A 25542-nucleotide genomic window follows, 5' to 3' on the forward strand; every position below is an offset into this window, starting at 1 on the left:
CTTTTCTCCCAGGAACACCGACACTGCTCCAGAGATTTTAGAAAAGGCAGATCTTGTCCTTCCAGGGACACCAACCAGGTTGAGGGCTCTAGACAGCGACGGAGGAGGTGCGGGCAGCAGGGGGCAGCAAAGAGGGGCTGCTAAACTGCAGCTGCGGCTGGTGCTAGAGCAGGGTGTCCGCAGCACGGCGCCAGGGGCGGGGACGGCAGTCAGCTGATGCCCGATTAGCCGCGCAAATTAGGGCTGATCTAGGATTTGTTGGTGGCTGTTGTGACATGAACAGCCTTGAGCAAAACGGTGAAGGGGAGAGGCCCAGGGTCACATTCCCACGTGTATCCGTATGCTCCCGCCCCTCCGCGCCCCTGCCCCGGACAGCTCTGTTCCCTGCCAAGGACACAATCCTCTCTCTTCCGAAGTGCCCTTTCTTCGTGGGAGTCGCTGACGAAACTTTCTAAAAGGAACAACAACCTGATGTCTTCCCATCTTCTCCCACTCCCCTCCTCACTCAATCCCTATCTTCCTGAACCATTGCCATTTCACGAGAGGACCCTGGAACAAGCAGTGCCCCAGCCCAAGGGGGAAAGATCCTCTAGTGGAACAATTTCCTGCTGAATATTTAATTTAATTTAATATATATATTATTATTTTTTGGCTGGAGGAGGCATAAACTTAACCTATTAAACTATGCCCTGCGTTTATTTGTCCAAATAACACTGGCAAGGTATGACCAAGGAGGTGTGATTTTCAGCGCCTGCTGGCCCCTGTCTGCTGGCTCTCTAGACTGGAGAAGTGAGCTGGGGGAAGCTATGTGCCACCATCTTTAATTGCCTTGCACCTGCCATAATACTTGGCATGTTGCAGAAACTGAATGGAATTGGCAGCGGAGAAGGGGACATGTGAAGCGAAGACGCAGCTCTCCAACCGGGCAGTCTGGCGGGCTTATGCGTTGTGTGTGTTCACTGCTACACTTCTTGTGTTCTGGGTTCCAGGAAATCCAGGAGTCATTTCCTCCTCCTCTCTTTTTAATTGCCATTTATTAGCTTAGAACAAAATACAAAATTTAGAAATTCACAGGAAACCTTAAGGAATGAACAAAGACAGAATAGCACTGAAGTTTAATAATAATAAAGCTCTAACAAATAGGGAAGTTTTTCTGGATCGTGGAAGAGACAACTGATCACATTTCTGGAGGCCAGTGATTCAGAGCGAGCCTTCTCTCCATCCCCCCATCATCCCCGGTCCATCACACCAAAAGCCGGAGACAGCGGCTGCAGCCGGAGAGGGTGCTCGGGTCCTCTAGGAGTGGTGCCTCACTCTACAGCTCTGACGCTTATGGGGGTTCCGATGTCGATTCAAATTTATTTACCAGCTTTAGAGCCCGATTTTAACACTATGATTCTCGGGCAGAAGTTCTGATAGCATATTTTCCCCAGGAGCCATTCCGCAGATCTGTAGAACTTAAAAGAGACAAAAGATCATTCCACCACCGGTCTCACCCTGGGCACCCACCCCAGGGCTGCGCCTGCCCGACGCGAGACTGCGCGGAGGGGCTGTCCTAGCCACAGTCCCGGTCTGGGCCTCCCGCCACCCACCCGGCGCCAGGCCTGGACGTCTGAGGGACCCGCGTGCATGCCAGGGAGCCAAGGCTGGAACGGGCAGTGTCCCCAGCACACGTCTGCCTGGGAGAGGAGGACAGGCTGGGCAGTGTAGGGCGGTGCAAAGGCCGGCAGAGCTCCTCAGCGTGGCACTGACAGCAGCCCTTATTTCTGCTAAAACCTCACTGTTGTAGCTTCATTCCTTATATGAATAGTCAGCATGAGAAAAGTTCAAAAGCACCAGCTTTCCTCTTTAGGTACAATGCTGCCTGAGCGCTTGCGAGAGGCATGTCTCCGATGAGAGGGAGGGAGCCTGATTTGGAAATTCTCCTTGGAAAACCACGAATCTCTCTCTGTCCTTCTGATGACTAATCTATGTTGACATATTTAATACCCCTCTTTGCCACTGACCTGCCCTTAAGACCCATATTTCAAACAAACAAGCCAACATACACGCACAGACTGCCTGGCAGTACAAAGTCCTATGGGCTGCCTTCCTGGGCTTGCACTTCTTCACGGTCCTGCAGCTGTGGCCAGGCAGCCCGCTTGTCCACCTCTCCTAGCCCCCTTCTTCCGGCCACAGCGCTCAGGCAGCCTGGCACCAAGAACGCCCCGTGCTTAGGAATAGACTGAGGCCCCGACCCCTGCACTTGCTCCTTCCTCTCGTGGGTGTTATCTGTGTCTCCTCCGTCCGTCCGCTGACTTCTTCCTTCCCTTCCCCTGTCCCCTCCCCTGCCTTGGCATACCTTTTCCTTCTTGCCCCTTCATCTACCAAAGGAGGGGAAAACTTGAGCTTGGGGACTGTATTAACTGAGATTTATGATAAAAGAAATCCCTTCTCACTCTTCCATTCTGCTTCTCTCAGCTACTTGGTCGATAAACTGAAGGCAGATATCTGGGCTGATGGACTACAAGATTCCAATCCTGAATCCTTGCTCTTCCTCTTAAAAATACCATAAAGAATTCTCCCACTTCTCCTCTCACTCCACTCCTCTTCCATCCAATTCTCTTCTCTTTACACCTGTCCGCACTAATATTCTGAACCTCACTGCTTCCCCCCAAAAGGAAAATTGCTACACAGCCCCTTAGCCTAAGGCTCCCTCCACCTGAGGTATCTGGCTCTACCAGAACCTTCAGCACCCTGTTTCCTTATGAATGTCCCCAACACATGGGTGTGTACCTTTTCTGAGGCTATTCATCTTTATTACTGATCTCATCTTTTTGGAGTAACGAGTTTCACAGGTTTAAATTCACAGCCTGCTCCCTCTCATGGATGCTAATTTTGTTTCTATCAAGCTTCTAGGAGAGCTTCCTATCTTGAGCAGATCAGGTAAAACAAATCAGACACATTTTTTTTCACATTCAAGATTTCACAACGTGTCCCTCACCCAGCTTCTGCCCTTGCGAGGCAAAGAGCCCCAGGAATTTTAATTGGTCCTCATGGTACAAACTCCCCACCTCTGATCCTCTTGGAAGCTATGGACCCTCCGTGGCCTGGTTACAGTATCAGAACTAGAGGAAGACATTAGGGTTTTATGCCACCAACCCTGCAAATGCTCACTTACCACCTTTAGATGGGACGCCGGGCATACTTTCGGCGATGCAGCTGGTCCACTTGCTCCAGGTACCAAGTACCCGGGAAAAGACTGTTTATATCACCAGGTGGTGAGAAATTCACTGTGGAATGAGGAGAAGAGGCAATACTCACAAAGAGTTACATGAGTTTTGGGGAAAGAAAATAGTAATAGGGACGTCCGCAGCTTCACAGTGAGGGTCTCTTGGCTGTGTTGCAAGGGGCCACAGGGTTACCTGTAATACACCAAATGGAGAACACTGGACTGGCAGAAGAGCCAGAGGAGCAGCCATCTTGGATCTAGCACTTAAGGCCTGACTATTAAAAATTATATTATAAGGGTATAACATTCCCCTACAGTAAACATACCCTTCCTCCACTGAAATCTTTATGGCATCCTTCTGGCAAGAGTACCTAGGTTGAGGAGCACCCTCAGAGCCTCTGTTTCATAATAGAGACTTTCTTCCTAGCTCTACTTCAGTGCTTTGTCCATTGGTGTTCATCTCAGAGGTCCTCTTTTTGTTTTCATTGTTTTTCTTTGCTAAAACATATCCCTTGATCCAGATGAGATCAATGACCACTAGGTCTAGGTTCTCTGGAACATTCCCAATTCCATATGTTCTGTCTCCTTTTCAGACCATACTGCAAACCACGTGCCCAAAGTTTTGCTTGAGAAGATATAGTTACCATTGTTTTAAAATCACCATCTGGTCTCTCCAGTGCTAACTTTGGCTTTTGTTTCCTTTTCATTTGTTGCTTTTTTGGAGTAACATTTTGTTTTTATATTTGGTGGAGAAAGGGGGCAATGGGAAGAGACAGTAGGATGTACTGGTAACGTATTCATGTATAGTAATTCATTTAATCTGTTTGGAAATTCTGCTAAATTGGTATGATTTTAGAAATAAGACAACTGAAAATAGTTCAGCAATTTTCCCAAAGACAAACAGCTAGTAAGTGGCGCAACTCAGGTTTAAATTTGGATATCTACCTCCCAAGTCTGGACTCTTTCAACTGTTGCACAGAAAGCATTTTCAAAGACTATACTTCCATGGCACTACATTGTCCAGTATCATGGCATGGAATCCGAGGTGAATTACCTTCTCTTCCTCTCTTCCTGCCCTTTTTCTTACCCTTGGGGTAGAAGTGCTCTCTTTCATTCATTATTTCCGTGAACTCTTCAGGAGACATTCGCTTTCGGGAGTCCAGGCGTTTTGGCAGGTCTGATGTACTAGACACCAGCTTCTCCAGGGGGGATCCTGGGAAGCAAAAGCAAGATTGTTACACCTTCTTCCTTGTCATTGTCACTACCACCAACCCACAAGTCCAACACAGAGCCAGCTTCCATGGAAGCTCGCACCCTGGGGAAAAGTGCTCTGAGTGTGGCTTAGAACACCAAGATGTCATAAGCAAATATAAATGTTAGCAAAACATACAGGCAGACACACTTACTTAGTCAAGGTATATCCCACATAGTAATTAGATATGTGTCCTGGATCTCATCAATCAAAAAATAATCATCATGTACCCACTGGATAGCTCACATTCGTCAACTTCTCTTTATCAGTTGCAACCGAATCACTGTTACCTCTTGACTGGGCTATTTGCTGGAACAAACTGGTTTCCCCATGTCCCCCTTGTTCCTCTTCAATCTAGTCGCTAAGTAGTAGCCAAGGAAGTGCTTTAAATACATAAATTAGACAAACTTACTCCATTGCTTAAATCCCTTCAGTGATTTTCTTTGCTCTTTATCACAACCTGGTTTCTTTCACCAGACGAATTTTGTCAGGAGTGCCTGACAGAAAGCTGAGACTCACCCGGAGAAGCGTCCTGTGACACTCGGAATGAAAACAAACTTGCTGCTAAGCCAGAGCCATAGGAGAAGGCACCGATTCTGGAGCCGGCCAAGTCCTGGGCAGAGTGTCTGCAGGGAGAAAAATCAAAGCCCCAAACACATCGGCATTATACTCCGCACTTCAAATAAAGCACCCACCTATCAGGCCGATCTCCTCCCTGTCTACCTCATGCAGCTAGAAATGGTTCTGGGCCCTCTGCATGAAAAGCAACTTTTGGTAGGCCCCAGGGACAGGCCCAGGAGCAGGAAAGCTTCCAAAAGGAGAGCAGCTAAAATCCAAGATACATGAGGCACAGCAAACACAACAGAATGTCAAATGGAAATGGAACTTCTCCCGGAACTCATGAGGACAAGATGAATTTAGTGAATTCCAAGGGTGCTTCCAAATGGGGGCCAGACCACTGGACTCACCCTCAAGGCTGTATGTTGACCAGCAATGGTTCAACAGTGGTAACATTTTGATCATCCCTCATCAGTAAATAATTTGAGCAGATTCACCCACAACTATTTTTTCTATGTTATATGTGGTATTTCCTTATAAAACCCACAAAACAGAAAATCAATAGAAATAACAACTAGCTCTGGGCATGGTGGCTCGCACCTATAATCCTAGCACTTTGGGAGGCTGAGGCAGGAGGATTGCTTGAGCCCAGGAGTTTGAGGTTACAGTGAACTATGTACTCTAGTGACACAGTGAGACCCTGTCTCAAAAAATAAATAAATAAATAATAACAGCTAGCAATTGAGCACCTGCTGAGCACTGCTGTTTTAATTGTTTTAGACAATGTTCATCAAAACAGTAGCACACATATTATTACTATCTATGTTTTGCAGATGGGGAAAGTGAGGCACATGGAGGTTAAGTATTTTTCCAAGGTCAGAACTAATAAGTGGCAAAGAGATTTGAACCCAGGGTGTGGGCTCTAAAGCTAGACTCTCTTAACCACCATGCTCTACTAAGCATATAGAGATTTTTAAATAGACGAGACAAAAATATGCATAGGAGTTCTACTATTTTATTGCTGCATCCAGATAGATCTTGCACATCCCCTGACATCCATGTACTTCACTTTGGAAATCACTGTTTAATACAGATTGCAAATCTGCCTATACGTATACCTTTGAAGCAAGTTTCTTTCCTCTTGTTTCCCTCCCTGCCTCTTCTCTCCTTTCCTTTCTTTTAAACGTCTGAACCAGAAAAGGAAACAAACTTGGTTGACCCATCAGACCATGGAGGGGGCATGTAGGAGGTGAAGCCAGACGCAGTACTCACTGGGACAGAAGCGAAGCCAGGCACCCGTACAGGGATGAGGTATATGTATTCCCGTTGCGTGTTGCCAGGTAAAGGGAGGCCTTGGTTTTCTTGTTGAACACGTCCAGAGAGGCCTTTAAAAGTGCTTTCTCCAGGGCCTTATTGGTATAGGTGTCTTCCAGCTTTAGCCCCCTGTGGGGCAGCCAGAAGTGACCGGGTGAGAAGCCACAGGGCATGAGGGAGAGAGCAAGGGGAAGAGTAACAGCTTCTAGAGAGGAGACTTTGGACGTGTTTTTATTACAACATTTGTAAATACATAAAAGCACACACACAAAAAAAAACCACATGCCGCTAATAGTTCTACCATTCAGAGATAAAACTTAGGGAATATTTTTTATATTTTTCTTAGGGAATCCATCTCCACTTTCATAAAGTGTATTAGAAAATTAGAAATGAAATCATACTATGCATTCTGTTTAGCATGCCTTTTAAACTCTGTGTGTGTGTGTGTGTGTGTGTGTGTGTGTGTATTTATCCATAACATTAAATCATTTTCTTTAACATTATTTTTAATGGTTGCAGAATGGTCCGTGACATGATATACCCTACTTTAACCAATCTCCCTACTCCTGTTTCTCGTTAGTTAAAATACTGCAGGGAATAGCTACAATAACCCATCACCCCATGTAGGAATTGGTATCATTTCCATTGTGTTGGAGGGTTGCCATTGCCCCCACAGGAGTGCCAGTAACCCAGGCTCAAGGCATGAGGGAGCATCCTCCTTGCCCACCCCTCATGAGCCCCTAGGAACCCCATGAACAGGACTCACCTGAAAGCCTCTAGCTCCTTATATAAGCTGGATTGTGTGTTGCTGCTGGCTGACAGGAAGTCATTGAGCATCAGGCGAGCCAAAGATTTCTGGACCATAGTACAAAAGGGCGCGTGAAAGATCATAAATTGGAAATCGTCAAGGGTGAAAGGTTGATTGGTGCCAGCTGGAAGAAGAACTGTGAAGGCAAATATGTAGCATGAGGGATGAGACATCTCGACCTGTCTCAGATTTAATGGTGCCAAAGAACTCTAGGCCTCCCAAAGAACTAGTTCCTGCCTCCAGCAAACACATATAAGGTTTGTTCATTCATTTCTCACACCTTTACTAAGCCCTTCTTCGTATAAGGAAAGAAGAGAAAGAAACAAACATACTCATATCTACTATTGCCAGCCTCCCTGACAGATGCTCGCCCCATATCAACTTTGTGTTGTACCATTTTCTCCATTTTCCAGAGGAGGAAACAGAGTCTTCAAAAAATTAAGTAAAATCATATGTTCAAGGTCACCCAACTTGAAGAGTCTGGCTTTGGATTTAGGTTCACCTGTCTCTGTCACTACATTATTGACTGTCTCTCTCACTGTGCAGAGGAGGGCAATGCAACTTCTGCCCTTAGGAAAGTTTATATTTTAGTGCTGTGATCCAAAGTAGCATCCGTCAGATTTCACGTGAGAATAAGGAGTAACATGAAAATGCTGCAAGAATTCAGAGGCAGCAAGAGCAATTAGCCAATAGCAATTTTACAGTGGATAGGCAGAGGCAGAGGCCCAAGGTGACTTCTTACCCACGGGGGTTGCCTATGGCAGGCAGTGCCCCAGCCAGTGCAGCAGAGAGGGGCAAGATGTGTCTCCTTATGCCACTCGCAAAGCACCCATGCCCTGGCGCTTCAATATATGCTCCTTCCCACACTGAAACCTGCCTTTTGCAGATACCCATCTGGGCATGGCTAAGCAGGTAAGATACTTTCTATTTTTTTAAAGTGGGTTTCTCTGTATTTTTAAAATAAGATTTATTCACTTCTTTTCTGATTATGAAAGCAGTATGTATTTTTTTTTTTTTTTGAGACAGAGTCTCACTCCTTTGCCCGGGCTAGAGTCCTGTGGCGTCAACCTAGCTCACAGCAACCTCAAACTCCTGGGCTCAAGCGATCCTCCTGCCTCAGCCTCCCGGGTAGCTGGGACTACAGGCACGCGCCACCGTGCCCGGCTAATTTTTTCTATTTTTAGTTGTTTGGCTAATTTCTTTCTATTTATAGTGGAGACGGGGGTCTCGTTCTTGCTCAGGCTGGTCTCAAACTCCTGAGCTCAAGCAATCCACCCGCCTCGGCCTCCCAGAGTGCTAGGATTACAGGCGTGAGCCACCGAGCCCAGCCAGCAGTATGTATTTTTTAGCGGGGAAATTCCAAAACTAAAGATGGAAATAAAATCGACCTATTAACCACCATACAGAGAAAAATCACTGGTAACACTTTAGTAGATAGAAAATATAAGATAAGACAAGAATTTCCAACATGACTTTAAAAGGTGGCAAACTACAAATCAAGAGTCACATCATGCCTGACTTAAAACAGAAGCCAATCCTGACCCCTGAGGATGTGTTCACCCCAGGTCAGGACACGTTTCCCAGGTGGCTGACACCCACTGGTTTCATACTGGTGGCTTAGGCCTGGATTTTTTGCTTTCTTTCGTTTAGCTCAAGTTAGAGGCAATTTCATACTGGAATTTAAATGACATCCACGTGGATTTCAGCAAAGACCCAGAAAGGAGTATAAGAAGGGAACAGGAAACAATTCTCTTAACATGGTTTTCAGGGAAGGAGAGAGGAGACCTTGTCTTAGGAGTTTAGGGCAAAGGTACAGACTCTTGGCCCCTGTAAGCAGAGCCCCCACTTCTTGCTGCACGAGGCCCATACCTCTCTTGCGCTGGTTCTGGATCTTGTGACAGTATGATGCGTAACATCGATCCAAGGCCCGAAAGTAGCACTGGATGGAGAGCTTCCCATCCATCACTGGGTATTCCGATCCCAAATTTGGTTTGTAGAAATCATATGCATTCTCCATATGGGTTGCCCTAAGCCCTGGAAAGGCACACAGAGGGTTTCAGAGACTGCACAGACTACCTGGAGCACAGAGGATGGGAGAACCATGTAACAAGGGCTTCCTGGTCTTTACCTGTCTCCCGTGCCCAAGCCTGAGCCCACACGACATCCCTCAAATATTCAAAAGGATTTGAATAGGTCATTGGTATTACATAAATGAGGTTTACATTCCCCTTTCCATACCTGTGTGGGCTTAACAAAACCTGGAATAGAAGCCAAGTCTCACAGGAAAGACTTTCACTCTTTACCCAGTTACCTCCTAGAGTCAATCACCCACACAACTCCCTAAGGCACCCGCACGACTCATCCATGAATTATTATTCCCATGCTTGATGATGCAGAAGAGGAAACCTCGTGGATTCCCTCTTCCTTTCCTCCCTAATCCCTGCTTCTCAGGCCAGTCTTTTGGAGGCAAGCGATACCACCTTCAAACCCACACCTCAGCCCTGAGTAGCAGGTATGCCAATGTAGGATTAGGAGCCATGTATTTGTCTGTGCCATGTGTAGCCTCTTGGTAATGGTTTACCTTGCTCGAGGGCCAAAGGGGCATTGGGCCCAAGCAGCATAGCCACGGCTCCAGCCCCACCGGTGGGACGAGCATTATCATTGGGATAGACAGCGATATCACCGCAGACCACCATTGCATAGCGACCTGTAAAGAGAGACAGGAAGTGATTATCACCACTACCAAATCTAGAGTAGACTGCGTGCCCACTGTGTGCCAAGCACAATTCTAGGTACTGGAAATAGAGTGAACAAAACCACAAACCCTAGCCCTGTGGAGCTTATGTTCTAGTACGACTGGTGATACACTTGAAATGCAAAGCCAAAACTTAGTGTCCTGATACTCTAACTGTAAAATGTTTATTTATTCAGAATTCTATTTCTGACTTCAGTGAAAAATTCACTAACTGGAACTTTGGGAGATAATTTAGTTTTATACTGATCACCTTACAGCACTCCATGATCCTGAAATTTTTCCCAAATCATAAAAGGCAAGGGATAGAGAGGGAAACTAACATTTAAAATAGTGTCCTCAAACAATCCTTTAAATAATCCAGTGAGGGAAGTAATGTCCACATTTATGTATGAAGACACTGCCTTCCAGAGAGATTAAGTAACTGGTATAAGGTCACATTACCTACTGAGTATAGAATCTGATATTCAAACTCAATTCTAACTGGATCCTAAACCATGGGCCTTGAATTGCTTGGTGTTACTTTCATTGTGAAAAGAGTTTATGCTGAGCAACCACACTTAATGTAAATGATCCATAGTAACTAACTCTATGGCAATCTATTGGACAATAAATAATTGTCTTGACTATTATTTGTTCTACTTTCATCTGATAGAAGTACTGCCCCCCAAACTTGAGTCTGTGTGAGAGACATAGCAGCAATTCCAGTATTCTGTCTAAACTGTGACGAAGCCCCCAGTATTCACCCATACCACTGAGTTGGGAGCCTTAATTTTATATAATTTAATGCCCATGATAAGCCTATATAGCAGATATAGTTATCTCCTCTTCACAGATGAAGAAACTGAGGCCTAAAGAGCTTAAGTCACCTGCCCAAAACCACATAGCTAATAAATGGTAGGATAAGGATTCAGAATCAGGACTCCAACCCAAATTCATTGAAATTCGAGGACCTTCTCTTGAGAATTATTACAAATCCAACTGCAACTCCAATAAAAAAGAATGTTTTTGCCCCCAATGATATGAGTGTGTATAAAATACATATAAATAAGTTACATAAACATATTAAGAATATTTATATGTTTAACATATGTAACTATACACATTTAATATATATTTTATATATATATATAAAACTGGAGAAAAAACAATACTTTTTTGTATATGCATACACACACAGAGTGAAAAATTTAGAAACTGTAGACGTACTTAGAAGCCATTTAGGAAAAGGCCAATAAATTTGACTACCTGAAAGTCAAAGCCTTCTATCAGAAACAATGTCAAAAGACAAATTGGGGAAGTATTTACAATATCTGCAACCAACAAAAAGCTGTTTTCCTTCATTTATAGAAGTCTCATCAAAAAGACAAGTTATATAACACAAAAATGGCCAAAAAAGTCATAAAAAATCCAAGCTTTCTTATAATGAAAGAAAGGCAAATCAAAAATTCTACAATTTTACTTATTAAATTGACAAAGATTAGAAAGCTTGATAATATGTACTGTAGGAATGTAATTTAGTACAACATTTTGAAGAGCAATTTGGCACATTTTATCAAATTTTTAAATCTACCTATCCTGCAATTCTACTTCTAGGAATCTATTCTTAGAACACATTGCCACAAACATACAAAGCTATTGTACAATGTTCATTAAAACATTATTTAGAATTGCAAAAAACCACAACAATCTATTTATTTATATGGGACTAATTAAATAAAATGTGCCATATCCATCAATAGAATATTATGGAGTTTTTAAAAGAATGAGATAGACCTTATATATGCTGCTACAGCATGATTTCTAAGACATCAGACATTATGAATAATATGTACAATGTTTAAAACTGAATAGATATGTGTATGCTTGCAGGTACAAAAATTGTAGAAGAAAATTAGGAAGAATACATATATTAATGTTAAATTCTGCGAAGTGGTAATGGAGTGTCAAAAGGGGGCTTTCTCTTTACACCCTTTTGTGAATATGTATATGTATTTCCACAACTATAAATTTCACTTGCTTTCATAAAAAAAAAAAAAAAGACAAGAAAATCTGGGGACTCCCAGCCAATCTGAGCCAGCACCACTCTTTCCTTCCCTCATACCCTCCTCTCTTCTCTAGAGTTGTTCAGAACTCCCTGGTGAGTCCCAAAGCTACTTTGTCTCACCAAAGAGGGTCCCTAGGTGGATGGTTGGCTGGGTCAGAAGCAGAGATCTCATGCACACTGGCCTCATCTGGTCTTGGTGGTTGCTATCACCTGCAGAGTGTGTAGTCCAGGAGGTCAGGCTCAAGCTCAGATATGCTTTTTGTTTCAAATACAAACTGAAAATTCACATTTCAGTAGTTGGTGTTTTATTTTTACTTTTCTACTAAGACATCATGTTAAAGAAAGATGCATTTGCAGGCCTCATCTGTGGAATACCCGGCCACTCAGCAGAATCTGCTCATTTTAAATGGTGTGATTAAAGCTGACAATGCTTCCAAGAACAGGTTCTTTGATGTTTGGTTAAAGGCTAGTGGATGTCACTTATCCTGTGTTTCTACTTTCCAATTAAATACTTGCTTGGAAATATTAGTGGTAGTAATGGTGATAGGAGTTGCTAGAGAGGTAGTAATACAAGTGTCAAACTAGAGAAGCACTGTAAGAACAGATTTGACAATGACATAGAGACTAGACCTTCAACCCCTATCAATGGAACCATTAATGGGGAAGGAGGGCCCTTGTAGGCAGCTAAAGAAGCATGGGATGGACTTATGTAATTGCAGTCTCTTCTTGTATGAACAGAGATCAACTCCACTTGGAATCTTTTTTAAAGCAAAGAATATTAAATTAGATAGATAGTCTCTGATGGTCCTGTCAACATTAAGACTTTATGATTTAATTTTATCATGAATGTTCATTATTATTTCCAGGGTTTTTAATCCTAGTTTCAAACTTAGTAAATATAGAATGCCTTGACTGCCAAGGTACTGTTCTTTCACATCTCTAGGGATTATTTTATTCAATCCTGCAAGGCAGATAGACAGATAAGAACTCTGAGACTCAAAGAGGTTATGGAACTTGCAATAATTATTGACAGGGTGTCTTACTCTCATCTTGTACTGTTTACTTCGGATCTTTTCTTGCCATCAAAACAGGGATTATTCCTCCAATATAGCACTGGGGGAGGTATAAGTAAGATACAAGGTAATGTTAATCAAAAAGCAGTATCCTAGGAGCCAGGAAAGGGAGAAAAAGTACAAATAGTCTGTGTAACAGTCTATCCTGTGATTCTCTGGGCCTATTTCTACCAGGGTGTTTTTGCCTTAACATCTAAACATGTATAAATTTTTCAACATCACCAATCTCTCTCTCAGAGATTTAGGAGATGTTTAAGAGAAACAAGTACAATAAAATGGGAAATATATTACATATGGTTTGGTGTCTTGCCTCTGCCACTCACTATGTGTAAGATATCAGATCTTCCACATTCTCACCTATAAATCAGGTATAACACGCACTTCCTAGGTTGTTGTGAGGATTAAATGAAGGGCTGTGTGAACATGCTACTTAACTAACTGTATAAAGATATACAAGTCTAAGTGGTTATTATCATTGTGGTTGTTGGATGATAGCAGCAGCCATGTGATTACGTTGTTCTTCCTTCACTGAATGAAGCCACCCAGGGAACTGAAAAGCAAAACTGATAATATTCAGCCTCCAACCCCAGCTCCTTTCTTACATAAGTCCCCCTGGCAGGACATACCATCCCAGTAGCTGGACTCCATCCAGTTGGCGGCATTGAAGAGGGAGGCAGTGCCACCATAGCAGGCATTGGTGGTATCTATGCCCTCAATGTCAGTGTTGCCTGAATCCTGGAAGAGTTCCATGAGCACTGTTTTGACAGCTTTGGACTTGTCAATGATGGTCTCAGTGCCCACTTCCAGCCTTCCCACAGAGTCCCACGGGAGCTTTGTGCGCTCCATCAATCGTTGCACCACCGTCAGGCACAGGGAGTTGATGTCCTCCTGGACTGAGCAGAAACCCATTTCAGTCTGGCCCAAGCCCACTGTATACTTCCCTGCTTCCACATTGTTATACTTCTCCAGGTCAGTTTGGTCCACATATTGGGCTGGGAAGTAGACCTCCAAGGCAAGGATGCCCACGTCCTTTGGCCAAGTATCTGTTTTGGCCAGAGGGACAGCAGAGACTGTAGAAAACCTGTGATGGAGATGACAATCAAAATCCCATTAATGATCTCTAGCTAGTTTTCTCAAAAGACAGTGATGCAGCAATCTTTTAATTCATTTTTAATATATTTTGTTATCATACAACTACAAATTTAGTGTTGTTACATCTTTCTGTTGAATTGACCCTTTTTATTAAATATCTTTTTTCATCTTTGTAAAACTCTTGCCATAAATTCTACATTTTCTGATGTCAATACAGCTGTACTAGCTCTTTGCTTACTGTCTGCATGACATATCTTTTTCTGTCCTTTTTTACTTTCAACCTCTCAGAGTTTTTATATTTAACGTGTGTCACTTGTAATCAGTACATAGTTGAATCTTTTAAAAAATTTTAACAAGTCTTACAATAGTGGTGTTTTGATTGGAGTATTTAGTCCATTTATATTTATTGTAATTCCTGATATAGTTGTAATTAAGCCTACCATCTTTCTGTTTGTTTGTATTTGCCTCATATATTCTTCATTCTTTTATTCCCCCTTCCTGTATTCTTTTTGATTAAGCAAATATTTATTATTCTATTTTATCCCCTCTATTTCTTTAAGTTGTGACCCTATAGATTTTAATATGCATACCTGGCTTATTATACTCTACCTTAAATTAATGCTTCTATTAATTTCTGAATAGTGTAAAAGCCTTTCTTTAGGTTAACTTTATTCATCCTCCCCATGCCTTTGAGCTATTATTGTCACATACTTTACTTCTGCATATGTTATAAGCCCTTATAGAACATAATTTAAAAATTTTTATTTATTTTTAAAGTATATCTCTCATTATCCTCCTTTCTCCTTCTTCTTTCTTTTTTATACACAAGAACATATCCACTGTTTTTCTACTTTTTAAGAAAGTTTTCTGCTTGATTCTATCCTATCTGCTTTTTGTGATTCTGCCTTCCAATATTTATTGAACACAGATAACACAGTGCTGGCCAAGATACACAATAGTGAATAAAACATCCTTTGTGCCCACAAAGAGAACAGGGTCTAATGGAGGAGGAAGACATTGTAACAGCTAAATACATAGTGCAACAAGCAAACCTGCAAGAACAGAGAGCAGAAAGAGCAATTCTAAATAGGGGCATAGAGAAAAGGGGAAAGGGGTCAGTAGAACAGGGAAGAGATAATATATTTCTTTTCTGGATCCATCTACATCTCTTAAACCCTGACTCTTAAACCCCTGGTGAAAATCTGGAGATTCACCTCCTGGCTACAAGCACAGAGCTCACTAGTCCACTTCTCATGTGCTTCCACATGAAAGCACTTGAAATCTGGTCACTTTAGTGACATTCTTCATTTTATAGATGGTGAAATCAAGGCACATACTGGTGAAGTGATGTGCTCAGAATAACTTCATAGTTTTTCACATGTTAGAAATAGTCCCTTCACTGTCTTTGGTGCCAGACTTATAAATTTAGCTCTGTGCTATGGGAGCAATAACTCAGATTAAGTGTATCTACCAATTGTCTTTAGGATTCTGGGCCTCCGGTAGCTCCAATTTTCCCATCAGGAAAGTCATATTTTTAATTTAATTTAATTTAATTTTTTTTTTTTTTTTTTTTTTTTTTTTTTTTTTTTGAGACAGAGTCCCGCTCTGTCGCCCTGGATAGAGTGCAGTGGTGTCATCATAGCTCACAGAAACCTCAAACTCCTGGGCTCGAGTGATCCTCTTGCCTCAGCCTTCCGAGTAGCTGGGACTACAGGTGTAGGCCATGACACCCAGCTAATTCTTCTATTTTTAGTAGAAAAGGGGTCTCACTCTTGCTCAGGCTGGTCTCAAACTCCTGAGCTCAAGCAACCCTCCTGCCTCAGCCTCCCAGAGTGCTAGGATTACAAAGTGTGAGCCACCGCGCCAAGCCAGGAAGATCAATTTGAGGACTGCTGTGAAGCAAAAATGGATTATGTGATCACAAGACAGTGAGAAAAAGCATTAAATGTGCAATAATATCTGACATGAGAGGTTTGGAAATTATTTCTCTGCCTTATTTATTTGGTATCCTCCAAATAATTGGAGTTTGTACTCTCAAATATTTATGGAGGAACTTTCCCAGTACCTAGGAGCTAATGGTTAGCCAGCCCTTGGTCCTGCCAGCTCAGCTGGCTTTTCCCTCAGCCCCAGTCTCTGCCTTCTCTGGGCTGCCTCCTTCCTTCTCCTCTCTGTTAGAAATCAAAGGTTGTAAGGAGAGAGGAGAGGTTCTAAGAACAAGTCAGTGGTAACTTTTGTAACCATCTTGGTAGGGGGCTATTTCTAGAAATAGATTAGAGAGCCTTGAAGAAAGTTAACACATAGAGGCTTCCAGGAGCATCAAACCACTGTAGCTAAGAGTATCTTTCTAATCTTGTGTTTTCTCTAAAGAATGATGTCTTTATTTAATTTAAAAGCAGTTTTTTTTCTGGTGTTGTCTAGTTCAAGAACATGCATCATGCACTCCATCTTGCCTCCTTCCCTTGTGTTTCAAAATTAACTGTGACTACCCAGGCACTGTGCTGGGGAGGGGTCGTGGGGGCGAAGGGGCTGGACAAAGAAGAGAAGAGGACAAGGCTTTTGAGGACTTCCTTGACTGTGTGAGGAATGAGATAAGCACATACACAACCCAACTTAGAGGCAGAAGGTGGTGAAGGCCACAAGAGGTATACGGGCAAAATCCCACAGGAGTTCAGAGGAAGCAGAGAGTCTCTGGGTTGGAGGATCAGGAAAGGCTTCATGGAAGAGGCTGCATTTGAGACCAACCCTGATGGATGAGAGAGCTTCTGCCTGTGAAAAATTGGAGGCGGAGGAAGCAGGAGTGGCCACAGTGGGGAGTGATTGAACGGACAAGGGGCCCTGCAGAGGAGGGTGTGGGGGGTGTAAGGAGACAATATATGAGAAATTTAGGAAGTGGAGGACCAATTCTTACTTAATTTTAGAGGCAGAAAAACAGATGCTGAAATGGGAGTTGTTCTTAGGTTGGACTTGGGGTGGATGCAGGTTGGATTAAAGAGGATAGACCTGTAGAGAAAAGGTGCCCCACAAAAAGCAACGTTAGCCTAGGCCAAGGATGATGGGATGAGCTGTGAGCACACCCAGAGGGAAATGTGAATGATGATTCCAGAGTTTGAACCAAAGAAGTCAGAATGTTGGTGAGGACTGGATGTTTGTCTCTTGGCTGATGCCAACTGTTGCTTGAACTGAGAGGTACCACACCAATCTCTTCTTCGCAAATAACACAGAAACAGGTTAAATTCTGAGCTGGGACATTTGACCTGTATGCAGTGGTTTGGCGGGGATGCAGGGAGTATAAAAGATGGTAGTGTCATGAAGAAAATAAGACGCTAATAAGCTTCGCACATCTCTGCACCCAGCTTCCCTGGGTACCAAGCAAGGGAAAACACTAGGTCAAAATCATTTTTCTAAGTATTCAGTATTCACGGAATGCAAAGGAAAAAATGGAAGGAAAGAAAGGACTAGTCCTAAGGTGTCTGGGATGATTTAGGGGTTAGATAATAACACGGAGGTGGCCGGAAGCCCAAGGCACCAAATATAGCTGTGTTACCATCCTCACTGGAAAACACAAGCACTCGGGCCACATTGAGGAGGTGTTTACAAAGAAAAGGAGTGTGTGTGTGCTTTGCACATGCACAAACACACACATAAACACACACATACGTTCTTATCTTTACGTTTTACTTTCCCCTTTCAAAAAGCTGGAGCTCAGGACAAACACAGCTTCTTACCCCCAGTCCATTTTAGATTTTACAGCAGTGACTTAAAGCACTGCTTCTGTTAACAGTGCAGCTGGCACAGAATCCTGAGGGTCTTGGCAGAGTCAAGGTGTCAAGGTAGGAACGGCGGTGGAGCGGGGAGAGCTGTGGGCCCTGGTACTGATATTTCTACTGCTTTGTGCAGCTGGCAGAGTAAAAGATGCTGTTGTTCACAAACACAGCATGTGTCAGAGGTTCGGGATCCTCTAATTCTATGGCTGAAAGGAACTATATCTGTTTAGAGACAAGGTAACTGAGACCCTGAGAAGTTAAGTTGCTTGTCTATGGCTGTGCACAAGCCTTGACAACTTTCGACCAGGATTCTAAGTTTTTTCCAATGGCAGGACTTCTGACTGTCTTTTACTGGCTCCAAGATGCTTCTCAAAGACGGACCTGTACAGACCCTTGGAACAACTGGACTCACCTTTGGTGGGCGGCTGGGAGCAGCCGAGCAGGTGTGAGGGAAGCCTCCTGCGTCATTCTTTGCAACCGCAGGACCCGCTTCACCGGAGTCAACAGGCGCTGCATTTCCTTCAGGAGGAGCGAGCAGAGGGCAGCAGCTCACAGCCCTTGCAGAGACTCCCAGCAGAGCCTGGAGCCCAGAGCCGGGCTGGGCTTTATAGAGCCCTGAGACTCCTGCCTCTGGAAGCCCCGCCCCTGCCTACCCAGGCTCCGTCTCCTTCTAAAATGGGGCCAAAGGGCTCACACAGAACACGGGCAAGTCACAGACACACATCATCTCTGCAACGTGTACATAACAGCCCCGCTCCTGGCGTGTATGGGAATGGCCAGCCTGACTCCTCCTCTCTCAGGCTCTTGCAGCAGCTTTATTTCTGCCCAGCCACCGAAAGAGGGAACTCACATTGTTCCTGTTGTAACACATCCCAGGGTGACCCCATCTGGCCTATCTTGGACCCCGGCTCCTCACTGGAGTTACTGTCACTGGGTGGTTCATAATCTGCCCCATGGTGTTAGCTGTTATTATTTTAATGTGATGCATTACAAGGAAACTCTTTTGAAACCAAAAAGAATGGATCTTTGAATAGCAGCTCTCCATGTAGCTGGGAGAGAGTGTTGGCACAGAGGCTGTGCTGTAGACTCTAGGGACCCTGCTATATTTCGCCTGTCTTTATTGCCACCCTTAAATTCGCACAACTCTACACAATTTCCAGGTGGGCAACTAGTGTTACAACAGAGTTACAGGAGCCTGAAAGGAGCGACTGTCATTTGAAGCTCTGTCTCCTAGGGAGGAAAGGTTTGCTTTGCAGACGAGGTCAGAGATACGTAGAAAGGTATGATTTTCCCAAAGACCTGGAGCTAGTAAGTTGCAGATTAGGGACTCGATCACGGCTTTTGCCTCTGGATTCTAGTGTTACCGCTTTGTTCTTCTGCTTATTAATAAAGAGCTTCCTGCCATCTGATCTTCCAGATGAATGTTTCCCTCCACCCCTCTCATGGCCCCAATCTTCCTCTACCTTTTATGAGGATCACACTCACTAGTTCATCATTCAGTTTTGTGAACCCTCCCACCTCCTGCCGTCCCCCGTCTAATATACGAGTCTGTGGTAGAGGACCCAGAGAGAGGCCAGAGTGGTTCCTACTTTAGGGGGTGTATAACTGAGTTCATTTTCCTAAAGATAGAGAATTTCTAGGTGTCCCCAGAGGTCCAGGATGCCTAGGTCTTTATCGTTAGATTCTTATCTCCATACATCTTGGTGCAATATTGTTCTACCTCAATTACCCACCTTGCCCTGTCACATCGTCCCCTTACACTGAGCTTTTTGCAAAGTTCTGTCATCAGTAAAATCCTTCACTTCCAATTTCTTCTCTGAAATGCTCCGAAATGCCTGTGGCTTCTTGTCTCTGTTAACCTGTCTCTCTTTCAAATGGTGGCTACACTCTTTGCCTCCCCGACAGTCCCACCATCTGGCCAGCGATATCCGATGCACCTCAGGGCTTAGAACAAAGCACGTGTCCCCTTTGCTCTTCGCTGGTACCTTCAGAGTACTTTTCTCTCCCTCCTTTCAAATACCCCTGCTGCCTTAAAGCACATGGCGTCAGTCTGTGCCACCAGTGCCCTTCATTCTTGCAGCCAACCAACAACCGTGTTCCACTTCCCCTCCTTCACGAAATTTAAGTGCAGGGATCACTGCCTTCCTCCCCACCACCAAGCCTCTCAACATCCTTGGAGACGCCAGTCTCCACATAACATTATTCATCCTCCCCGGCCTCTCTCTGAGTTGCCATTTCCATGATTTGTTTTCCACATGACTTCAGCCTCCCTCCCACAGTCATAACCTTGACCTTGTTATCACAGTGTCATTACCACCTCCACAATTTAATTTTCATGCATCCCAATTTCCAACGACCTCTATCTTCCCAGCTCGCTTTGAAAGTACCCCTACCTTTGTCTTCCTTTGGGGCCACCATTGAGTCCTCCACAGTTTTGGCATCACCCTCATGACCTCTTTTCTCTCCTTGCCCAGCTCAGATTACTCACAGAGCCTCACCGTGAACAGTCCCTTGTATCACTTTGCCATTTATGCTTTCTGTCCGACGGGCCTAGCGAACTTTCAGCTTTGGCTAAATTCAACTCTCGATCTACTCTGTGTCTGCATATGAGCAGCTAAACATGGCTGAAGAGAAACACAGCGTCGTGCTGACCGGTTGGCTTTAAATTTACAAACATGCATCTCGAGGGGACCTGCAGCACGGCCTGGTGATCTACTGCATCTTCCCAGTCCATTTGCTCTCCCAGTCCCAATATAGCTAATCCCGACTTCTGTTCTGTCTTCAGTCCCTCTCTGCTCATTCTCAGCCGATCACTTTGACTCTTATTTCACTGAGGAAATAGGAACAATCAGAATAGAATGACTGCATATTCCATTAGTAACTTCAGAAAAGTGAATTTGTCTTTATACCCCCTGCTCTGCCTTCTTACTGTTACTATGTAGAGGAACAGTCCGTGCTCTGGCTCAAGGCCAGAGTCACCACTTGAGCACTGATTACATTGCCCGTTTTCTACATGAAGAATGCACTCTTGAGTTATCCCCTCTCTTTCGCATGATCAATTTTCCCTTTCTATTAGATTGTTCTTATCGTATTGTTCTTGTACAATCCTATTTTTAAATACCTCCTCTTGACCCTATGCGTCTTATGGAGTGTGCCACCAAATCTGTGCTCCCCTCTATAGCAAAATTTATTAAAAATGTTTGTTCTCTGTGTTTTTCTTTCTTTCCATTCTGTTTTTAATCGATCATTTAGGCTTTCGTTCCCAGCACTCCATTGAAATCCTACTCATCAAAGTCACCAGTGACTTCCTTGCTGCCAAACCCAATGGTTGGTCCTAAACTTTCAGCTTATTAGACCTCAGACCTTATTAGGAGCAAATGGCAAGGCTGCTTTCCCTCTTTCTCAAAGTTCACTTAGCCTAGGACCTGACAATCTCATGGTTTTCTCCCAAATCACTGGCCACTCCTCACAGATGCTGCTCACTCCAGGTAATCCCCAAATATTCTTATTTCACTGAGAAAGTGGATGAAACTGAATAGTGCTAAAGTAGATTAAATGTGGCCTAAACCTGCCTCCACAAATAGCACACTATAACCTAACTTAATATGTAAATAAACTGCAACCTAACTTGAGAGTACATTCTTGTGACAAGTAGCTGAGTCTTGGCCAATTGCAGGCTACAGACTGTCCAAACATGCTCATATGGGCAACTACAGAACTGTAACCAATCAAGCAGTTTCTGTATGCTACTTGCTTCTTCTGTCTATAAATACTGCCTACCCATGTTGCTGGGTGGAGCTCTCTGAACCTGCACTGATTCAGGGTGCTGCCTGATTCACGAATCATTTCTTTGCTTAAATAAACTCTGTTCAATTTAATTTGTCTAAACTTTTTCTTTTAACATTAAGAACACTAAGCTCTTACACAAACATTCACACAGGATTATGGACACATAATGGAGCAGTTTGATAAAATTGAAGACCAAAACCATCCAATCTAACGCAAACTTTACTTAGAATATATAACAGATTAGGCACTGGGTAGATAGATGGATAAACTTCATTCCCTTCTTTCTTTTAAGCTGGCATGTACTAAGCAATTACTGTATGCCAGGCATTATACTAAGCACTTTGTATGCATTCTTTAGTTTCATTTTTACAACTATCTGAAGTTGGTACTATTGTTACGCTCATTTTACAGATGAGAAAACTGAAGGTTGGAAAAATTATATAACCATTTGTTGTGTTAGACATAGTAAATGGCTGAAATGAGCTTTGAATCCAGGTATCTGGCTCTACACATAACCTGAGTCAATCATGAGCCATTTTGACTTGAGAAAGTGGCAATTTCATGTGGTTCTACTTAATATTAAGTTGTTTCTTTGGAATAAGGAAAACTCATAGATTAAGGAAGTACCAGGAATGCATTATATAAAGTATAAATTGGGGGGAAGTAATAGTAAAAAACCATCAGGCTATAGTTTTTCACAAAACTAGTTGTGAATTTTGTTTACTTAGTCAAGTAACTGTACTCAAGCATAATCAAGTAATTGGTTTGTCTATTAATTAATGTGTTGAAGGAAATGGATCACAACATTTGTGTCTAAAGAAGATACCCCCTCCCAAACACATAAATGAACCCACATTTTGATTCTTCTTAAGTGAAAACAGATATTTTTATTTTTACTTTGAGATTTTGGAGTCTTTCAATTACTAGACTGCAGCTTTTCAGTGTTGATAAAAGGTAGGATTCATTGAAAATACATGTTAGGTGCCAGAAAAATATTAGGAGTAAGAAAATTTGATTATTAGGGATTTTAAAAGTTTAAACACCTAGTGTGAGGTCTACAAAAACAATGTTTATTTTTTAAGAGAGCTGGTTTAGGAGAGCAAGATGATAAACAAGATTCCCAGGCATCTAGATTTACCCCTTTTGGCTCACCTAAAGTCTGCATGTTTTCTACCTCAGAAACCCATAGTCCTCCTTTTAACAAAAACTCTGAAGACGCATTTGCCCAAGGGTTCCATGACTGATGAATTGAAGAAACCCCCTCCCACGCAGATTTGCATTTTACACCTCAACCCCAAGGAAACCATCTTTCCGAAAGTGGGTTGGAAAGCCATTTCTGCGGAAAGTCTAGACCTAGAGAGAAGTCTTTATACTTTTGGAAATAAACTCTGTTTATTTCACAATGACACTAATAAAGTACAAGCCTACCTGCTGCTCTTTCTGTTTTCAGGTGCTCTCACATACAGTCTGTTCTCAAAATAGTTCTAGGGGGTTGATCTGAATTATTCATTAGCACCATTTGGAAGATATGGACATTGATGCTTTGAGAAATTACACTTCCTGGCTTGTGGGTATGTCATTAGTAAGTGACAATGGCTCAGAGTGGCTATTACTGCCGTGGCTCCAAATCTGGGGCTTTTTCATTGCACCTACATGTGTATTCTTCCATGGAAGGGGAAGAGCCAATGCTGTTTATGACTTTATTGCTGGTTAGCCCAATCTCTTATTTGCTGGGTCTCGCCTTTCATGATTACCTGGAGTGACATTCAGACCTTCGATTCTAAAGCCTTAGAGTTGGCAAGGGAGGAGTACTGATCCCTGGGGTAGTGTATATAAATTCCTAATCAATTAAGTTGAGAGGATCAGAGGAAAGTAGGGGAAAGGGCACAGCTCTGAACAAAAACAATCAGCACTGGTGTTCCGGTGTTTCTCAAGTTTCGCCACCACTCCAGGTGTTCCCTCCTGTATGTTTACATCACCTAGGAAACAAACCTGGCAAGAAGATATGACGTCTCCAGTGGGAAAGACTTGATATTTGCGGGGGGCAGGGGGGATCTGGTATAGAAGTGGCACAGCTGTCCATGGCTCTCAGAGAGCAAACCCAGGTGTCTGGTGCCATCCCTTCTCTGGCATCTATTGTCAAACCTTCATCTTCACATTTAAACAGTTTGGAGAAAATTCTGTTCTTACCGTCATTTTATGCCAATAACAAATAATATGGCACAAAAATATGAATACCCAATTTATATAAGTAACTTCCTTTTCTTTTTTTTGAGTTCTCAGAATTTCACTGATAGATAATTATCAAGTATCTGTCCTAGTTCTTATCATAATTTGTATTTGCGTAGCATTTTATCATGTCAAAACTTTTCTACTTGGCAATATGACAAACCACCATAAGCTGTAAAATGCCTCTTCCCAAATCAACCTGGAAGGCATTAGGAAAAAAAAGAAAGTATGAATTTGAAAAACAAGTTTAAGTTTTAAAAACATGTGGGAGACATCCCTGAGAAGTCTGAGGATCCCTGGAGGATGCATGGGGCAGAGGCAGGGCTGGGAACGGGAGGGGCCCGGAGCCTTGGATGGAGGATGGCCGGGGCTGCGGTGAGAGGAGAGCATTGTACAGCCCCACTGTGGAGCCCAGTTGATGAAAAGAGTTGCAGGGTGGCCGATCATACTTTGACAGTCACTCCAACAAGCCTCCATTTCCATCCCCCAGACAGGTGGCCCAGCAATACTTACTCCTGATGCTATTTCTTCCTGATGCTATTTCTTCCTGATGCTATTTCTTCCTAGCAGTTGAAATGTGAAGCCTTGGTCAGGGGAGTCTTCTGGGGAAAGTGGTAACAAACAGGGATGGTCAACAGTGGATCTGCAATGTCTGGGGCTCTCTACTGTGGGATTATCCCTATCTTGCACCTTAAATATGCCCTGAGGGACACAGACCGGGACCAGGCCTTCAGTGCATCCCCAACACACAGCACCAAAGAGAGCATCCACTACCTCCAGGGAGCACGAACTCACGCAGCAAGATAACCACAGGCCCGAGCACTAGAAAAGGAAGACAGCACATTGAACAACATGCATCACCTGAAACAGAATTTTGAAACAGACAGACCAAGAATTTAGAGTAACCAAAGCATGTGTAGAAGACAAAGATTTCCCATTGCAAGGCACTAAAAAGAAATCATGACTAAGTCATTACATGTTCAACTATATACAAATATAATGTTGAAACAAAGAATATGCTAGATGAGGAATATTACAGGATAGACATAACTAACAATAGTGAGTAGGAATATTTGATTGGGAAACTCTGAAAGAAAGTTAATAAGAAAGAGTGAGGCCAAGTGCAGTGGTTCACGTCTGTAATGTCAAGACTTTGGGAGGTCAAGGCAGGAGGATTGCTTGAGCCCAGGAGTTTGAGGTGGCTGTGAGCTATGATGATGTCACTGCATTCTAGCTGGGGTAACAGAGTGAGAACCTATCTCAAAAAAAAAAAAAAAAAAAGAAAAGAAAAGAATTGGAAGAATAGATGTAGAAGTATCAACAATAATGGGAACTCCCAAAGGAAAAATATTGGAAGAACTAATAAAGATGTCTCTTCCATTGTTAAAGATGGATGACACATCTCAATTTGCAAAAAACTCAAAAAGGAACGAACAAGAGAGTTAAGGAGAAAATGGACCTAGAGTACACACGGACAGAGAGGACATTCTAAAAGCTTCTAGAGAGACAGGTTACCTAAAAAGAAACAAAAATCAAGTAGCATTGCAGTACTCAACGACAACACTGGACTCAATTAGACAATGAAGTAATATACTTATAGAAATGACACACCAAATTATCATTCAAATGTATGGGCATAACAAATATGTTCTA

General features: G+C 43.1%; 1 protein-coding gene across 1 annotated transcript; it reads right to left on the minus strand.

The window, feature by feature from the left end:
- Positions 1 to 1013: 1013 nt before the first annotated feature.
- On the minus strand, positions 1014 to 18452 carry HMGCS2 (3-hydroxy-3-methylglutaryl-CoA synthase 2 (mitochondrial)). Its single transcript, XM_012643448.1, has 10 exons — positions 18284 to 18452; positions 13642 to 14096; positions 9725 to 9850; positions 9013 to 9177; positions 7102 to 7279; positions 6294 to 6464; positions 4983 to 5089; positions 4299 to 4424; positions 3161 to 3272; positions 1014 to 1457 (listed from the first exon to the last, which is right to left on the minus strand). The coding sequence occupies exons 1-9, from the start codon at positions 18385 to 18387 to the stop codon at positions 3166 to 3168; spliced, it is 1539 nt and encodes a 512-aa protein (XP_012498902.1). The 5' UTR covers positions 18388 to 18452; the 3' UTR covers positions 1014 to 1457; positions 3161 to 3165.
- Between the last annotated feature and the right edge of the window lie 7090 nt (positions 18453 to 25542).

The sequence above is a fragment of the Propithecus coquereli genome, unplaced genomic scaffold (assembly GCF_000956105.1).
Source record: "Propithecus coquereli isolate 6110/MARCELLA unplaced genomic scaffold, Pcoq_1.0 Scaffold197, whole genome shotgun sequence".
NCBI classification, from domain to species: Eukaryota; Metazoa; Chordata; class Mammalia; order Primates; family Indriidae; genus Propithecus; species Propithecus coquereli.